The sequence below is a fragment of the Lepidochelys kempii genome, chromosome 14, assembly GCF_965140265.1.
Source record: "Lepidochelys kempii isolate rLepKem1 chromosome 14, rLepKem1.hap2, whole genome shotgun sequence".
NCBI classification, from domain to species: Eukaryota; Metazoa; Chordata; order Testudines; family Cheloniidae; genus Lepidochelys; species Lepidochelys kempii.
The window spans coordinates 16,041,737-16,060,361 of NC_133269.1; the positions used below are offsets into that span (position 1 = coordinate 16,041,737).

General features: G+C 50.3%; 1 protein-coding gene across 3 annotated transcripts in view; it reads right to left on the reverse strand.

Annotated features, from left to right (window-relative positions):
• The window catches only part of EVPL (envoplakin), a 52,843-nt gene that overhangs the window by 4,613 nt on the left and 29,605 nt on the right, over window positions 1–18,625 (reverse strand). For all 3 annotated transcript variants that reach the window (XM_073310644.1, XM_073310646.1, XM_073310645.1), the window contains 15 exons: window positions 18,176–18,337; window positions 17,650–17,757; window positions 15,501–15,596; window positions 12,856–12,981; window positions 11,963–12,109; window positions 11,121–11,275; window positions 9,586–9,683; window positions 8,476–8,657; window positions 7,707–7,885; window positions 6,701–6,839; window positions 5,138–5,331; window positions 3,182–3,332; window positions 2,249–2,332; window positions 2,051–2,161; window positions 33–125 (listed from right to left, as the gene is read on the reverse strand). In XM_073310644.1, coding sequence (XP_073166745.1) covers window positions 33–125; window positions 2,051–2,161; window positions 2,249–2,332; window positions 3,182–3,332; window positions 5,138–5,331; window positions 6,701–6,839; window positions 7,707–7,885; window positions 8,476–8,657; window positions 9,586–9,683; window positions 11,121–11,275; window positions 11,963–12,109; window positions 12,856–12,981; window positions 15,501–15,596; window positions 17,650–17,757; window positions 18,176–18,337 — 2,025 coding nt within the window. The remainder of the gene's footprint in view (window positions 1–32; window positions 126–2,050; window positions 2,162–2,248; window positions 2,333–3,181; window positions 3,333–5,137; window positions 5,332–6,700; window positions 6,840–7,706; window positions 7,886–8,475; window positions 8,658–9,585; window positions 9,684–11,120; window positions 11,276–11,962; window positions 12,110–12,855; window positions 12,982–15,500; window positions 15,597–17,649; window positions 17,758–18,175; window positions 18,338–18,625) is intronic.

The window sequence follows — 18,625 nt, forward strand, 5'->3', positions numbered from 1 at the left end:
CTAGAAAAAAGGTTAGAACAGTTTGCAGATACCTTCTCTACCACCTTCTTGGCAAACTCCAGCCGGCTGAGCTGCTGCTTGTTTTCTGCTGCTGTCTCTGTGTAGAGTTTTGTCACATCATTCTCCTAAACAGAAACAGCAAGAATGATCTGGGAAGTCGCCTGTGATCTGGCTTATTAGACATACTGTATTCCTCCCGCCTCTCCACCCTCCCGGCCTACTCATCCTCTGTGCAGTAGTTGTAACGTGAGGCTCTCAAAGAACTTTACAACCTTTAACTGAGCTATATGATACCTCTGTGATGTTATCGTCACCCCTGATTTTATAGCTGAAACTGAGGCATGTGGTGTTTAAGAGACTAGTCTCGAGGTCATGCAGCAAGTCAGTGGCAGAACTGGGAATAGAACACGGGAGTCCCGACTCTGTCTCACAGTCTAAGTCCTACACGATACACTCCCATATGGCCAGCTACAAAGCAGTAACACTTACTGGTCACAGCGGGCCCAAGTAACGTTCTTGGCAGGTGCCAGGCCTATTAACACGCAAGCACCAGCTGAACCCATATATAGCAGCCTGGACACGCTCAAGCCAAAAGCTTGGAACTGGAAAACAAATGCAGCCCTCAGCAGCAATATTCAGAATGCCAAAAAGGGAACGGTTACTTTTAATTCATGCCAGAGGTTGCTCTAGGGCTGGGTGGATGGTCTGAGGAGCTGCTCTGAGCCCACTCAGAAGAGGAGGTTGGGATTTTTCTGTGTGGAACCAGAACGATCTACATGAATTTGGTTTGGATTCAATTGCCAAATTGTTTGCCGAGCCCTAGGAAGAAGGCTAAATAGTTCTGATTTGTAGTTCTTGTTGATGTCTTGGAAGTGAAAACTACAGCAACGCTGTACTGGTGCAAGCCAGGGAAAAAAAGTGTTCACGGGAGAGCATCAGCTATTCTAGCAGCAGCAAATGGCCCATGCAGCCCAACACACCTGTCCTTTTAGCAGGTGTCTTCATTGACCGCATGGTAAGGAAGACACCATCAGCAATATCCACGCAAAGTAATTATCTCTATTCTGATATTTCATATACTGCTTTGCCCAGTGCTATTAGACTCAGACACACCAGCAGCATAGCTTCTGCTTCAGGAGTAGGACAATCACAGTAGGGTTGCCAACTTTCTACTCGCACAAAACCGAACACCCTTGCCCCGCCCCCTGCCCTGCCCCTCCTCCGAGGCCCCACCCTCCACTCACTCCATCCCCCCTCTCTCGGTCGCTCGCTCTTCTCACCCTCACTCACTTGCTCATTTTCACCAGGCTGGCTCAGGGGGCTGGGGTACGGGATGGGGTGAGGGCTCTGGCTCAGAGTGTGGACTCCAGAGTGGGGATCAGAAATGAGGAGTTTGGAGTATGGGAGGGGGATCAGGGCTGTAGTAGGGAGTTGGGGCATGGGGTGGAACTGGGGATGAGAGGTTTGGGATGCAGGAGGGTGCTTTGGGCTGGGACAGAGTGGGAACCAGGGCTGGGACAGGGAGTTGGGGCATCGGAGGGGGTCAGGGGTGCAAGCTCCAGGTGGCGCTTATCTCAGGTGGCTCCCAAAAGCAGCGGCATGTCCCCCCGCCGACTCCTATGCGGAGGTGTGGCCAGGCGGCACTGCCCCGTCTGCATGCGCCACCCCCACAGCTCCCATTGGCTGCGGTTCCTGGCCAATGGGAGCTGTGGACCCAGCGCTTGGGGCGGGAGCAGCATGCAGAGTCCCCTGGCTGCCCACATAGGAGCCGGAGGGGAGACATGCCACTGCTTCCAGGAGCCGCGCAGAGCTCCAGCAGACAGGGTGTTCTAGTAGAAAACCGGACACCTGGCAACCCTATCACTGGCTGCAGCGAGAGAGGGGGGTGGGAAATTGGAGGAAGGATCAATTCCTCCCCAAGGAAAGAGGAGAAACTGGAGGTTGATTTCAAACAAGGTATAAGCAAGTGAAACCACATGGAGGTCAATGAAACTGCGTCTCCTAACACCAGACCTCAATATGGCTCCAGGTCTTCGTCGCAAGGTCTCACCTGGGCCTGGATGCTCTCTTGCAGCGGGGTGACACGCAGTCTTTTGGCAGCGGAAGCGCTCAGGGTGGGGTCCAGAGAAGAGCAATATTTGCCTGCCTGAATTTCATAGTCCTATTACAAGTGGAGACAAAGAGGTCAGATTGGGTCTCTGCTGGGCAAGACTAGATGGCAGAGCCGCACGGCAAAACCCAAACGTACGTTGAGAGCAGACTGCACAGTCTGGGATAGTTTGACCACTGCGTTCTTCTCAGACTCCTTGCCCTGGATTTCCTCCACCAGCCTCTGTGGGAGAAGGAGACAGGACCTGAGTACTTGCATCTCAACAAAGCTCTCAGTAAGGACAGGACGCTATCAAACAGAAGGCAGTCAGGGAGGAAAAGTGAAGCTGCTTCTCCAGGGATTCCCATCAGAAGGGAACAAAGATGCCATCGAGGGCATGGGGAAATGCTCTTGGCAAAGAGAGTATGACACAGCTGCAGTCTGGCATTTCTGTCTGGTTAATGGCACAAGCTGACCCATCTCTCAGCAATGGACTCTGAAAGGCTCCAAGCTATGGGGATGGGGGTCGTAATGTCAAATAATGGAGGTGACTGAGCTCTGGCCTTGTGTGCCTGGATAAGAGATCAGAATCCTGGAGCCAGCTGGTCTCTTTTCCCCTTGGCTGATAGAGCTCAGGTACGGCATGGAGGGGCGACCGCCTACTGGCTCTTGGTGTTTGCTCAGAGAGTCTCATCTGAGCGGCCACCTCTCTCCCCAGCATAGCACTGGGTCAATCGAGGATGTTGGCAGCTATAGAGATTAGCAGCCAATTCCTGGTATGAATGGGAGAGGGCAGCTGGCAGGAGATGCTTCGCGAGGGCCACCTGGGCTTTGAAGGCCATGCAGCAGCATGCTCATAGATGCAGGATCTGCCCCCCCTGAATTCCCTACCCTGCTCTCTTGTTGCAAGCTGCCCTCTGCATAAGGCAAGGTCCTGCCTTTTCTGCGCTAGTCACTTCACTGCTGCAGGTGAAGCACGGAAAGAGAAGCAGAGCGGCAGTTACCACTCCACGTAGGTTCCAGGTGAACCCAGGGACACTTCTTTCCCCTCCCCACATCTGTATGTGTCCCGAGGTCTGGCAGGAGGCTCACCTTCTGTGCCTGCAGCTTGAAATTGATCTGGCTCGGCCCATCCGTGGTCTTGACGTCGTGCTTGAGCAGGTTGTTCATCCAGAACATCATGTTCTCGTTGGAGTTTTGAAACTGCTGGTAGGTGAGGTTGGTGTTCCGGAGGGTCTTCTCCCTGGGTAGGTGGGGGACCAGGGTGGAGGAAACCAGGGTAATTAAAGAGGTGGTTAGTAGGCCAGTAAGCAGGAAGGCTTGGCTGGCAGCACAGCTCTCTCTAGTAGAGTGTGTAATGAATGCTAAACTGTATTATCATGTTCAACCCTAAGTGGCAACATGCGTAACATACCTTACCTGAGAGACAAGCTGGGGGAGGAAATACATTTTACTGGGGAGAGAGACACACAAAGCTCTTCTTCAGGGCTGGGAAAGGTATGCCCAGCCTCACAGCAAAATGCAAGGGGAAACTGATTGTTTAGTACATATTGTAAGTGTTGTGCAGGTTTCCTTTGAGAATGAGGACGGATAGATAGAAATAGATAATAGATAGACGGATAGAAATCGCTTTGCAAAAGGTGTTCACCCACAGGTGACAGGGTCTTGTCTTTTATCATTTTCCTGTTTGAGTTCATTCAGGAGCATAGTGATTGTCTGGTTTCACTTTCAAAAGATGGGAGCTGGGGAGCTTAAATTCATTACTCTGCTAGACACTAAAAATCATGGCCAAACAAAGACACTGGATTTACGGTTTATTACAACAATCTCTGATCCACTAACCCCCCCTTTTTGTCCTCTGACTGCAGAGGTGTTAACGGGCCACTCTACCTGGAATGGTCCCTTACAATATGTGCTAACTAAAATATCTGTTCCACCTTGCATTTTGCTGTGATGCTGGGAGTATCTTTCCCAGCCCTAATCTGTGTTGCTAGAAAGCTTGTCTCTCTCACCAACAGAATTTGGTCCAGTAACAGATGTTACCTCACCACCTGTCTCTCTAATATCCTGGGACCGACATGGCTAACGACACTGCATACCTCACCTGAGCATATACCAGGTGTAGCTAGCCATGCATTTAATATTCTTAAAGAGAACACATCTTTGTATCTCTCTTTAGATCAGGGTGGCCAAACTTATTGGCCCTCTGAGTCCCACACGACAATCTTCAGAAGTTTGAGAGCCAGAACACACCTGCCAGGAGCTGGAGCTCGGGGCTTCAGCCCCACTCCTGCTGAAGGTCTGAGCCTCGGCAGGTGCACCCCGCAGGGCTGAGCCCCGACCCCCAAGCCCCTCCTCACCACTGGGCAGAAGCTCCTATCCCACTGCAAGGCAGAGGTCCCGAGCTCACTCCCTCCCCCACCAGTCTGGTAGGTGGAGAATGGAGGGGGCTTGCAAGCTGCATTTTAATGGTAAAACAGCCACATGTGGCTTGCGAGCCACAGTTTGGCCACCCCTGCTCTATAAAAGGGAAGCTCTGTAACCAGCCCATATCTGGGAAAGGAGCTTGACCTGTTAGTAGCAGCCCTGCAACCTACCCGTGTACGAGTACACGCCAGACTGAATGTGGTTACGGAGAGGGGAAGTTTTAAAGTCAGGAGGCAGATTGCCCTTCCTGCTGGGTGAACTCTGCAAGTGCCTGCACATCTACAGTGGCAACTGGGAGAGGGGAGGGCATGAGCAAACCGCGCTCTCCCCAGTTGTCACACCACAGAGGCGAAGCCTACACTGTACACAAGATTGCTGCACAGCATGCCACAGCTGGGCACGCTGGATCCCATGCTACACTGGCCTGGGGGAACTGATCTAGGGTCCTGGGACAAAGGGGAGGCCAGAAGATCTCCCCAGAGGGTCCCAAATCCAAAAGCTGGCCCTTCAAGTGAGTCAGGCAAATTTGGGTTTGGGGGATGGACCCAATTCTCTTCTGGCTGGCATGCCCAAATCCCAGCCCCCACCCTGATCCCACGTAACGGAGGCTGTGGTGCTCACCGGTGATCCAGCTGGTTGGCCACAGCATGGTAGCGGTCGTTGAGGAGCTGGACCTCCCGCTTCTGCCGGGGGAGGTCCGGGCAGAACTCCTGGAAGTTGTTCTGCACAGCGCTGCAGCTGTGCTCAGCGTCCTTGAGGCTGCGGTTCAGCTTCAGCACACAGTCCTGCCGGGCGACCTGATCCTGCTTCAGCCTCTGGGAAGGAAGAAGATGCTGGATGAGTGTCAGTGGGTCCGCTCACGCCGCCTCCCCAACACCTGGCCCTGGCCCTGTGAGGCCGTCGGTGTCCCAGAGGGGGAGTCACTGGCTCAGTGGGGCAGAAGAGAATGAAAGGAGCTTCTCTTTCCACTCCAACATCTTTATCATCAGTAGTGACGGGGATACTGATACAGAAAAAATCCACTGCGGGTTCATGGCGGGGCTTGGTAGAACGCAAACGTTGTTGAGTGCAAGGGTGGCTCTTTGACGCAGAGATGTGTGAGGGACAGATGTTGGGGGAAGACTTCGGGAATCAGCTCGAGAGATGGGGAAAGAGAGAAAGGGGCTGGCATGGGTGGGGTCCAGAGAGCCAGAGGAGGCATTGGAAAAATAGTCACAGTGAGTAAAGGGGGAGTTAACTGTAGGGCAGAGAGACTGGGGCTGGGACACGGGTAGATGGAGAAGGGGTGCACAGAAGGGTAGCTGATTGTGGGGTGCTGGGGCAGATCGACTAGGGGAGTGTTTGGTGAGGTACACAGGCAGATGGTTTAGATCTCTGGGGTGGGAGTCGGTTCTTACAGCTGGTGCTCAGCAACTGTGACAGATGTATCCTATTATCCACCTACCAATAAACAGCAGCTTCTGAAGTGGCAAAAGTGATTTAGTCTGCAGACACTCTGGAAGCCCATTTACAGCAGTGTATCTTGGGTGGTGGGTTGCGCTCCCTGGGGTGTGTGTGGCGGGGGGGGTCCCGAAAGGCCATCAGGAGGGTCGTGAGGTATTGAAAATGTTACTACAACCTAAAGCAAAGAAAATCTCACTCCCCGCGTGCCCTGACCCTTCAACATCAGTATTCTCTGCCACTGCCAGCTTCCCCAAACATGCACCCCCGCAGCCCTAGCACTACTAGTCTTGATCCATTTTTTGCTCTTACAGCTACAGAAACATCAGGAGGTTGTGAACATTTTTGACTTCAAATAAGGGGTCAGCAGCCTGAAAAGAACAGGAGGACTTGTGGCACCTTAGAGGCTAACCAATTTATTTGAGCATGAGCTTTCGTGAGCCGACGAAGTGAGCTGTAGCTCACGAAAGCTCATGCTCAAATAAATTGGTTAGCCTCTAAGGTGCCACAAGTCCTCCTTTTCTTTTTGCGGATACAGACTAACTCGGCTGCTACGCTGACACCAGCCTGAAAAGGTTCAGCAATGGTGGTCTAGACGAACGAGTCCGTGGCCTACTGTGAGGTGTGGCCATCCAAGTCTCTTATGAACACTAACAATGGGATAAACGGAGCCCAAGTTACCTGACTCCATCTCTTACTGTGCCATCCTTCTCATTGCTGTCAATAGGGCAAAGGCTCCCTCACCTGCAGCTCACTGGCACGATCCTGCAGGGCGTTGGGAGAGGCTGGGATGGTGCTGTCCTGAGCCAGCTTGGACTCAAAGCTGCTGATGATTTCATCCGTGATCTCTATCTGGTTCTCCAGGTTCAGGGAAGCCTTGGCTCTGAGGAGGCGAAGAGATGGTGGCATGTGACTAGCTACAAAGGACACACATTGCTCCCCTCGCTTCTCAGAGTCTGCCCTGGAGCCAGGCTCCTGACTAACTGCAGGGGACTTGCTCTCATTGCACAATGCAGACCATTAAGAAGTTGGCCTTGCAAACACACCCTGTCCTTGATACCCAGCCCCGCTTGGCTCCTGAGAGCAGCCTTACAGACAGAAGAACAGGATAATGAGCCCTAGGAGAGGTCGGCAGGTGTGTCCACCTACCCATTGGGTTGTTCTAGGAGAAATTTCAAACTACAGCAGCTGATTCACCTTGCTGCGTTTTTACGAAATGGAAACATTGTCTAAACCCCTGCACATATTCAAACTGGGTGGTAATCCCAGTTTGCCAGAAATCTGTATCCTGATTGTTAGGAGGGCACTGTAGAGTGCTCAGCACAATGTGGTCTTCATCTCATTTGGGGCCTCTAAGAATACAGATAAAACAACAATAAAAATGGCGGGGGGTGAGGGGGAGGATTGTATTTTATTAGAAACTCAAAAATGGCCCCATTGTGCAGAAAATTTCATCATATTTTGTGAATTTTCCACCTGGAAATAGGCCTCTTTTCTAGTGAAAATGAGGCCATCTGAGTTTAAAAAAAAAAAGATTTCAAATTCAAACAGCAACATTTCCCATGGCTTTGATTTTTTTAAAAAGAAGACCATTTATTTATGTATTCGTACAGAAGAGTGAAATCTGAGGTTCCTCCTAAATTGCTCAGGACAAAACACAAAATATTTGTGAGCAGAACTTTGTAAGACCCTGCTGAGCAGTTTCATACAGCTCTGCTCCTACCAATCTAGGGTTACGGTCTCTACTTACTTCTCACCATACAGACTGGACAGCATCTTGACGTCATTATACTTGTTCTTGACGTTGTTCAGAGTCACGGGGAGCTGAGAAGCGGCGATGCCAGTGGATTTCTTGGACAGGAGGGCCTCACACTCCTTCTGCATGGCTTCCTTCTCTGCCCCAATGTCCTGAAGTCTCTTTGTTGTTCCCTAACACAGCAACAGAAATTCTCAGACTCACTGAATACATGGAAGCTCAGTGTTAAGCCAATGCGATACAGCGCGATCTGCTGGGAGGCCTTGCCTGAGCCAGGCTGGGACCATGTATCCATGGCACAGAGTGGAGCAAAGCCAGAAAGGAGAGAAACCCAACAGTTCGAGTCCACCCAGGGCAGGACACAGACCCACAGCAGAAGACATAATCAGCACTGAACAGACACCGAACCAGATCGAAGCCCAAAGGAGGGGACAGAACCGCAGGGTTTATGCCGAGAGCGCATTTGTCTTCTCAGGTCACCTCCCATAAGGACCATTCCTAAAGTACAGGGAACATCACCGGTTCAGCAGTGGAAGTGCCCGTATTTCCCCCGAGTCAGACCTGCACTGTAACAACCTCCAGCAGGCCTCTTTCTGAGCGCTGAAGCCAGCAGAGGTCTCTGCAGCAGCATCAGCAAGCTCTCTCCTTTTCTCTTTGGAGCGGCAGGGCTAACGCCTACATGGTTTCTGTCAGTTCAGTTCTGCTCCAACTATTGGAGCCAGCTACCACGATCAACCCGTTCTCTGTGCTCCTCAGCCCTCACCTCCTGGTCCTGGATCCTTTTGTGGAGGTCCTCTGTCGGGGCACTGTGGCTTACCGGGGACCTCACCCGGCTAAAAATCTCCTTCTCCACTTCGACCAAGTCCCCACCAATTTTATTCAGTTTAGAGAGGAGCTGGTCAGCTTGGGGGTCATCCTGGGCAAGGGTGGGACTTCTGATTGGTGCTGGAATGACAAATTGATATTGAGTCAGTGCACTGTCCCATCTGGCATCACACTCTGGGTTATCTTAACCTTTCTCCCTAGATCTCTGATCTACAAGCCCGGCTGCTTGGCCCTCAGCTACCCTTTCATTGAGACACCACCTGTACGCATCTGCTTCAAATGGATTATGCTGGAGTGAGGTGTGGTGTATTTAATCCATCATGTGGGTTTGGACACAAATTCTGAGTCTGGGTCAGAGCTTTCCACTGCACCTTGCAGTGCCTCCTACATGCAGATAACTCAGCGCTGCAGGGGGCTGATTGCTCAGATCCGCAAAGGGCTGCTCCACGGCCAGCAAAGTAACTTGTTTGGGTAAAAGAGTTGTTGACCTTGTTTGTTTTTTTGCTGCATGAGTTGTCCCTCTGCAGCCTCCTTATCCGTCAGTCAGTGAACAGAGTTTGCTGATGGAAAAGAGCCGGGGAAGCCAACTTTCAAATGTGGACTCAGCCCTCCTGCAGCACCTTTCACCCAAGGATCTCAAAACACTCGGGAGATATGCCGCACGTTTCCCTTGTGTGGCGAGGTCTCAAGAAATTTTCAAACAGCAGCACAGAGGCAAAGTGACTTGCCGGGGGTCACCCAGAGATTCTGTGGCAGGGCCAGGGCTAGAAGTCAGAGATCCCAATATCCAGTCCTCTCCTCTAAGCACTAGACCAACTACATCCACATGCCAATGCGTACTTGTGATTCGGCATGCCCACGAGTGCCCACAGGTAGGCATCCTGCTGAGACACCCAAGTTTAAAAGCTGAGTCTACAGCATTCACTGAATTACTAGCTTTTGTAGGCTCGGCAAGTTTCAGTAAAGTCAAACAAAATGAGACCAGTGATCTCACTTTGCGGGGTAGCTTTTTATGTTAAGCTAGAGAGCAGCTAATAACCTGACGTACCCTGCTGGCTGGGCTTAACTGGCTCCTTCTGGCTGCTTTTCAGGGAGTTCTGAACTGTCGCTCTCTTCTGCTTCACTGTGTTCAATTCACCTTCCAGCCTACAAGCGAAAGAAGGGAGCATCACCCCCAGCACAGGAGTTAACAGGAATAGAAACTAGCCTGCATAAAACCTGCTTACACACCTAATCCAGAGACGGGCCTCACCTGAGCACAGTGCAGTTACCTGTTCCAGGGAAGGCATCACTTAATTACCTTTGAGCAGGTTTAACTGGAAGTCTAACTGCTCCCAGTGCTGACAATGTTACTCCTATGACATCTGGAAATGGCACAACTCTAATTTTTAAGAACAGTTTGACTTCAGGGGAGAACTGGGAGTGGGAGCAAAAACCAGGGATTGTTGAAAAGTGACTTTTGCAAAGAACAATTTGCAGGGACTTTTGAAGGCCCCGAACTAATTCCTGTTACTAAACACAGTGCTTGAAAACAGTCATCCCTAGTTTTGTGTAGATGGTTTCAAACGGGTATCCTTCAGTACAGCGATGACTACACTGCAAGCCTCGTCCGAGGACCATGCTACATGTTCTCCTGCGTATCCCTATGCACGGGAAGTAAAAGCTGTGAAACACACGGGAAAGCAGTACAAACGAGTGACTGGTTTACAGGCCTGGGGCATAGGAAGGGTAGCAAATGTCCCTGAAGGCATCAGTAAAACAAACTGCTAAAGGTGGCTCTGCAGGGGAAATACATCTTACAGGGCACTGGGGGGAAGTCATTGTGTGGTGTTATCAAGATACATAATGCAAGGCAGTGTGCTGCAAAATTTTCAAATCAAACATTTTTTACTGCACATGAAATTCACAAGCACCAAGGAGGGACAGGAATTATTTAAGGTGGTTCTAGTGGTAGGTAATTGGGAGGAATGAAATAAAGGCTGGGGGTACCATTTTCAAAAGTGCCTAAATCTCTTTTGAAAATGGGCTTTGGGTATTGTCTAAACTCACAAGTTGCACTGATTTAATGAAATCAGTTTAGAAACTGCGTTAGTTAAATCAGTGCAGTCCCCTTATGTGAACACTCTTAAATTGGCTTAAGAGTGTTGATTTAGCTTCATATTGGCTTAGTTTAAGTAGGTAAGGAATTAACTTAAACTTAATCAATATAAGGCACTCTTAAACTGATTTAGAAATGTCCACACAAGGGAGCAGTGAGGATTTAACTAAATCAGATTCTAAAAAGATTTAGTCAAACTGGTGCAGCTTGTGTGTTGAGACAAGATGTAAGACAGAGAAATTTAGGCTGAATGTCATGAAAACTTCTTGACCGTGAGATCTGTGGACTCTGGAATATCTCCCACAAGGGAAGTGGTAGAAACCCCATTGCTTGGTGGCATTTAGAACTGGACAAAGCACTAGAATAACGTAGAATAGGGAACAATCCTGCACTGTTAGGGAGAAAAAGTAGGTGACCTACAGTAAACGTAACTCCTAAATGAATATAAAGACTGGAGCCTGGTTCACACTTCACTGCATACTCACTTGTTAACTCTGCCAGTGGCCTCTGGGTCTGGAGGAGGTATGAAGAAGCAAGCAGCAGGAGCTGTCTTTGTCACCCCAGTGCTGCTCTGCACCACCCACTTCTCCGGGTTCCTGTTGTCTTTCAGAGTGTACTTCTCACCTCGGCTGAGCTGCACCTGGAAAGAACAGAGAAAGGATTCGATTCCCTAGCCCTGACTCCCAATCTGCATTTTCAGGGCTCCCAGGTAACAGAGGAGGCTTTCCAAAGTCTCCTAATGAGACCAAACCTTTTGCATTCATCAGGATTTGTGGTCTGACTGTCCTCAAGATGCTCCTGTCTCATCTAGGAAACTCAGCTGCCCCACATTATCCCCTGGGAGACCAGTGTGGTTAGTTGGTGTGAAGACATAAATCAACATATACACACATCCATGGCAGAGCAGACACCTGGGCACAGAGGTATGCATTCCCCACTGGAAATGCTTCAGCAGGTGGGCCTCTGTTTCCCACCAGGTAGGAGGATGTTTCAGGTTAGCAATTGGCTCATGATCCTCTGAATAGGATCATCAACTCTGGAGCTAAGAAGGGGAGCAGCAAATGAAGCCAACCCATGGCACAAGGAAGACAAAAGTTGCCAGTGTTCTCAATAGGCATTTCTCAAATGCTTTGATGGACCTGGGACAATGGGTATGTTTGGTTTTAAACTACTGGCCATTTTCTCCAACGAAGACAAACTAAGGGGAATGGTTCCTAGTGCCACAGTGAGGGGCACATTGGAAATTCAAAAGCAGACAACCCTGGGAATACGTCCCAAAGAGGAATCCAATACCACTTCTCTCCAAAGGGTAAGAACGTTCCCTTACGTCACCAGAAGCCCAGTCACAGAGGGTGTCCAGGGCAAGTGGTTGGGAGGGGCAGGTTCTGCGCAGTTTCAGAGGGCTGATCTCCGAGCTCTTCCTCTTCAGCTCAGCAATGCTTTTTCCGGCTTGTTTCACATTCTTCTCCTCATTCTAAATAAAGAGAAGAGGCAGAGATTCCTACCAGGCCGGCACTTGGGTGAATAATTCAGCATAGAGACAGCATGGCATGTTTGGGACCTAGAGGTGGTGGGTACTTTGGGGTTATTCATTCGCAGAGCACAAAGCCTGTGGGGAGAGAGCTGTACCAGAACAGAGTCAGAAGCTTGACAAGAGCTTCCAACTATTCACCAAACCCATTTCTCTTTTTTCCTCCCTTCTTTGTTTTTCTCCTCTACCCTTTTTCCCACTCTCTTTCAGCTAGCAGGGCTAGCAAATAGCTCACTGCCAGCTGGACAAGAGTGACCCAATGAGCTCTCCATGGCCCTTCCTGTTCAACGCACAGAGTCTTCTAAAGGCACCTTCACCCCTTTTCCTCATCCTCTGACGGCAATTCTGGTGCTTTCCTCCTATGGGGAGTGTCTCTGCAAACTACCTACTGTAACAACCCCTCCACAGGGACTGCTTCCCACCAGGTCAGACAGGGTGCTCTCTAGCACCCGAACGGCTGCAGGTCAGGGGCTGCATGAGAGTGACTGTGGGGCGAAATGTTGCCCCAGGTATTTAACTCATTAATATACAGCCCGGGACAATCCTTTTGGGGGGGGAGTGGGCTTTGCTCACAATTTATACTTGGCGATCCTCATTTTACGGTGATCCTAGAAAGGTGTCGTAGCGTCCAGTCTGCAAGTGAGACACAAGACGCTGCTCGGCTGTATTAGCCCCCCAGTAGTTCTCACCTCCAGCTGGTGCAGTAAATCAGACACCACCCCGGGACTGTCTTTGTTGAACTTGCTATATTTTGTATCCAGGTCCAAGTTCAGCTTCTTCAGTGTCTGGCTCACAGTGTCAGCATCCTCCTGGAACTGAAGACACAAGCCAAAGGATAGTCAGAAGATGCTGGGAGACCATGAAGGCTGGGCATCAGCACCTCTGTGCTCATTAAGTAAGCCCTACTGTCGATCCTCAAACCTGAGCCTAACCCATAACTCCATTTAACTTAATCACGACAGCTAAATAACCCTGATCTGCTGACCTCGTCATCCTTGTTGAACATGCATCGTCTACTGAGGGCTGCTACACCCGCCAGAGTGACCCTATTAATAGCATTGCACCAGGCGCCTTGTCATGAAGTTCCCAGACCTGGCTTAATCCTGCAAATCCATTGATCTCTGGTGTGACCCTACAGGTGGCGTCAGGGCATGCACCCCTTCCTGCATCAATGGAGAGTTTGAGAGCTTTGAGTGCTGGGCTGTTTTTGCCCATTGTGGCAACGGGGATGAAGAGCCTGCACTGCCACTTTTTAATATAGTGAGCGACTGCGAGATCTTTTCGAGATCCCAACGACATTTCATACAAAGTCAAGCCACTTTTTCCTCAGGCTTCGGCACTGACCACACATATGGAATCCCTCTAGCCACTCCAATTAACAAGTCAAATGAATGACTTGTCCATTGCTACCCTACCTCTAATCAACCTCTCCCTAATCACAGAAATATTAACCCTACATATTACCAACCTTTGGCATCGTCTAATCAGCCACCTCTTTGTAATCCTAACTACCTGGCTCCATCAACGAAGCTTAAATCAACAGTGAAGACTCCTCTGATTTCTGAAGCCAAACCTAAACTTGGTACAGATCCTTCAGCAAGGACTAGTGGAGCACAGGTGGGCACCTCTGTATTCACACCCGACACACCACTGCAACAATATTGGCACAAAATAGGTCTTGTGAGGGATCTCTAAAAACTAACACCACCTAGTCAATAATACCATTGTGAAATGTATGTGCCAATGCTGCATGTGGAATTATGGCTACTCACTGATATTTTGCTTTAAAGGCTGTGACTAAAAGCTGTTTAAACCAGGCATGTTGCGGGGGGAGGTGGGGTTAGATAAGGTGGTTTTCTCAAGACAAAGGAAAGAGGCCAACACCTCAAACCAGGCGTGGTCAAATTCAATGGGCTATTCATTTTTTTTATCAAAGATTGCAGGAGGAAAACATTTACATTGTAAAACTGCAGCCAAAAGCATCACATTGGAACACACCGGGGGACACTATAATCAAAATGGAATTGCCCCCACCCCCAGGAGACTGGATAAATTTGAGTCTTGAAACAAAGGCAGACTTTGAGCTGTAAGGACAGACAAAGATTTTGGATTATCCTTCACCTGAGGAGATGAGGCGCTGTGGACTCTGTGGGGATCCTGGCTAAAAAGCTAGCCAGCTATTACTGGATAAAGAAGACTGGTGAATAAACTCCCTTGAGCAAAGTCTGGATGTTATTAAGCTGGGTCTGAGCCATTAAAAAGCATATTTTTACCTATTGTCTGTTCCTTTCCTACCTTTGCTCCTTATACTTGATATCACTTAAAGTAACCTAGGATTTCTGTTTAATAAACTTGTTTTACATTTACTACAAACCAATTGAGTGCTGTGTTGGAAAGGAAGGGTATATTGACCTCACTTAACTTAGTAAGCTGTACTGTGCTGACTCTTTAAAAAAGCAGCAAACTTAATATCTTCTGTGAGCATACAGTGATGGGGCTGTGCATTGCAGAGAAACATCCCTGACAAGCTCAGGGGCTGGACGTCCCCGATTGTGGCCTGCTAGGCGTAGGTGCCGACTCAACGGGTGCTCTGGGGCTGGAGCGCCTCCAGGGGGAAAAATAGGGGGTGCTCAGCACCCATCAGCCACCCACTGATCAGCTGTTTGGCAGGTCTTGCTGATCAGCTCCTCCCCCACCCCCAGTACCTCCCACCCACCACCGATCAGCTGTTCAGCAGCGAGCGGGAGGCACTGGAGGGGGAGGGAAAGGAGCAGGGGTGGGAAGAGGCAGAGTGAGGACAAGGTCGGGGAGGGGCCTTGGAGGTGGGGGTGGAGCAGGGGCAGGAAGAGATGGAGCGAGGGTGGGGCCTTGGAGGAAGGGGCAGAATGGGGGTGGGGTCTTGGGGTGGAGCAGCCCTGGGGAAAGCTGAAAGTTGGTTCCTGTACTACTAGGCGAGGTTTGGGCAGGGAGAGCCTTGAGGATCCTTGGCTGGTGAGGCAGACAGGCTGGCGTGGCAGGGAGCTGATATCCAGAAAATCTCACTCTTGCTCAGGCAGAGAGGTAACACAGAGGCTCACACCTCTGCGTATCCCCAGCAGCACATTCCAGTGGGATGTCGAACTTTGACCCAGACCAGATGGAAGCCAGGGCTCCCCATACTTTCCCATTGTCCAGCAGACCCACGGCATAACCTGGAGTCCAGGGCCAATGGGGGCTGAGCCTGCTTGCCCCTGGGGCCAAGTGTGGTCCCCACCAGATGACAAATTTTGCACACGCCCCCTGGCAAAAAGTTCCCTGTGGCAAGGCATTTTGGCTTCTGCTGGACCTATTGTACCTTCTTGTAGCTCTCCACGCTCTTCAGCTGACTCTCCTGGCAGATGCAGAGGTTGAGGAAATTCTGCCACTCGTTCCTCAAGGCTTCCTGATGAGCCTGCAGTGGGACAGAAGCAGTTCTAAGCTGTGTCCTTCTCGTCTTAACTCCCCTAGCCCTTGTGTTTCCTCTCTGCATCTCCTCAAGTCCCAGAGATCACAGCAGCAGCTAGCAACTGCGGCTGAGCCCTAAGAGAGACGGTGGGGAAAGAACATTCAGAGCCAGAGCGTGATCCTGCAAGAGACAGTGAACAGCCACCTTACATTTTTAGGCCCCCGTAGCTAACAGGGCCTCAACTCCGACTCCAGTGTTGTGGATGCAGATTTGCACCCATGTTTAATTACAGATGCATAACCGTATCTGCAGCATTTTGGTCATCTCTGAAAAAAAATACAGCCCTTCAAATGAGCATCATCTCTAGTGCTCGAGGGTATTGCTTCTCTCGGGACTGGCTGAAGGCGGATAGCATCATATTTATATGATTTCCAATGGGATGCAAGCAGTCTGTATTGCTCTCAGATTCCCGTTGGTCTGGAACAGTCGGTCAATACTCTCAGCTCTGGAAGAGATGCTGTGATGCAAGTGCTGAATGACACACATGGGGGAGGGAGGGAAAGGGATTTCCATGAGGGGAAGACGGCAGCTCTAACGGAAGGGTGAGAGGTCAAGAGGACCTTGTGACCTCACTTCAACCACTCTAGCAACTTTTGTTTCCCTGATTCATGGATCAGGGAAAGGACTTCCTCTTCTCTTGTGGCCTTGGTCGGGTTCAGATGGGAGAGGCTGAAGCCCAGATTCGGTTACCTGGTGTCCACACCCTAGAAGCTAAGGCCTTTTTCATCTTTTCAGGATGGACTTGTTTTTACAGACTGTCTCTCTTATGCAGGAAAACTCAACCCTTAGACTGCAGCATATCCAGCTTTTATAAAGAGAGTCTTCTAGAGTCGGCCAGAACTGTGTTCTCAGTCGCGCAGCCACAGGAAAAACCTGCTCCATAAGAAACAAAACCAACCCCCCAGACCATACCGTACTGGTGCAACAGGTCTGTTCCCTTCCCTTGCCCTGGAAGGGAGCAGCTGCTTAGACAGCATTCAGGACTGAAGGTTGACTATCCCCGATTTAGCCTTTTAAACAGATTGACTTTCTGCTGCATTTGATCATTCAGCTTGCTGGAAAAAGTAGGGCCCAAAGCAGCCAGGAGAATTTTTGAGGCCCCAAATCAGCAGTGATGGTGCAATTTACACAGCAGGTGCGAGCTGGTCAGAGTGTGCGTGTGTGTCGAAGTGGCACTGATGGTGACTTGCACTGACTTGTTATTCAGTGGCAGTGCAGTCCTGGTGTAACTGACATGCTGAGGAGACAGACAGAGGGTATGTTAGCAGGTAGAGTGACAGATAGAAGGGCTGGATGATAAAGCAGCTCCTCACATGATTTTACTCACGCTAACATGGTTAAAATCAGCCTTGGTGTAAGCAGGTGCAGCTCCCTTTGACTTCAAGGCAAGTTAAGTCCTGTAGGGATCAAATTCAGACCCTTGTGTAAGCAAGGGTAACTCCGACTGAAAACAATGGGGACTGAGCCTGCTTACCCCGGGGGCGAATTTGATCCTCACCAGCTGACAAGCTGATGTAAGTTATACTCATGTTGCACACAGATTAGTTCCCTTCATCAAGTGTTCACTTGAAAGGGCCTCAATAAGCAGGAATCTGATCTAAGGGCTGTCTACACAGCAACAGTGAATTCAGCCTGAATTCAGCTAGCGTGGGTAACAATAGCAGTGAAGACAGCAGAGCTAGAGAGCCGAGCTTGTACCCAGACTCCTTGCTGGGCTTATACTACCCAGGCTGAAGCTGCGCGAGCTGGATTCAGGCTAGCTCGGGCTGGCTAGCCCACGCAGAGCTTTTGTTGTGTACACAGACCTTTGTCTGGGGCAGGGAGAACATACTCTGCAAAATCAGCTCTTCCTTCCGAGGGTCTTGTATCAAAGGGAGTCTCTCTGAAATGCCTCGCGTCATGCCCCTCCTTGGTGCATGACTTTGGAGCCAGTGTCTTGGAGGGCAACTCAGTATGGCGGGTGGGGGAAGGAAAGCAGGCTCCAACCTGGGTCCCCTACCTGTATCGGCTCCACAGCGGGGTGCTTCAGCTCAATCATCCTGTCTCCGTCATCCTGGAGCTGGTTCACATACTCCTCCTGGTTAAGCAGCTCATTAGCCTTGAAGTTCTGCAGAAGTGAAGGGATTTAAATGCCTGCGTCACAAGTCAGGCTGCCCGAGTCAGCGTGGCAGAGAAATGGCAGTTGCCAGGGTGTGAAATAGTGGTCACCTGGCTCACGTGAACACACAAGCATTCAGGGGAAAGAGAAGAAGCAGCAATGTGTAAATGCCGGCGGGAGGCTGGAGACAGCCATGCATGGGGCTGGCTGAGACGAAGCAGAGCCAAGTTTGTCCTAACTACGTTTTCATTTCCGGGTTCTCTGTGACTTGGTGTTGTTTTTGGGTTAGTAACTAATTAGCTGGTTAGCTGTACCAGGAGGGGAGAGGTCAGCTAGAGAGAATCCTCCTCCAACCTGAAATGAGGAGGATTTTGCTGAATAGAGACACCTCGTCTCCCAGACACAGAGAGGCCTGCAGAGCATTTACCTCGTACTCCCGGCGCATGCCCGGTAGGTCAGCCATTTGGTCACTCCAGTCCTGCTTCAGAATTTTGTTCTGCTGGTCCGTGAGGTAACCCAGCTCCTTGGTGCAGCCTTGCAGGTGGTTGTACAGACTGCCCAGGCTCTGCCCTCGCCAGATGGAGGCTTTCTGCCCATTCATATCAAAGAGAGGAGACGTCAGCATCTGCACTGAGAAGAGTCCAGTCCCTTCCCTGCTTGGTTATTGTTCATCTGTTAACAGATCCCCAGAGGCCTTTTCAAACAGCTGCCCCTCACCGGTTCTTATCTGATGTAATTTTCATTCCCTCTTCCCTCACTCTTTTCAAACAGGATGTTTTTGTCAAACCAGAATCTGAAGCCATGTTGACGCCTCAGGGGAGGCTGAGAAAGGTTTCCACCATGGGGGATATTTGCCCTATTTGTCCTTCCTTGGTTT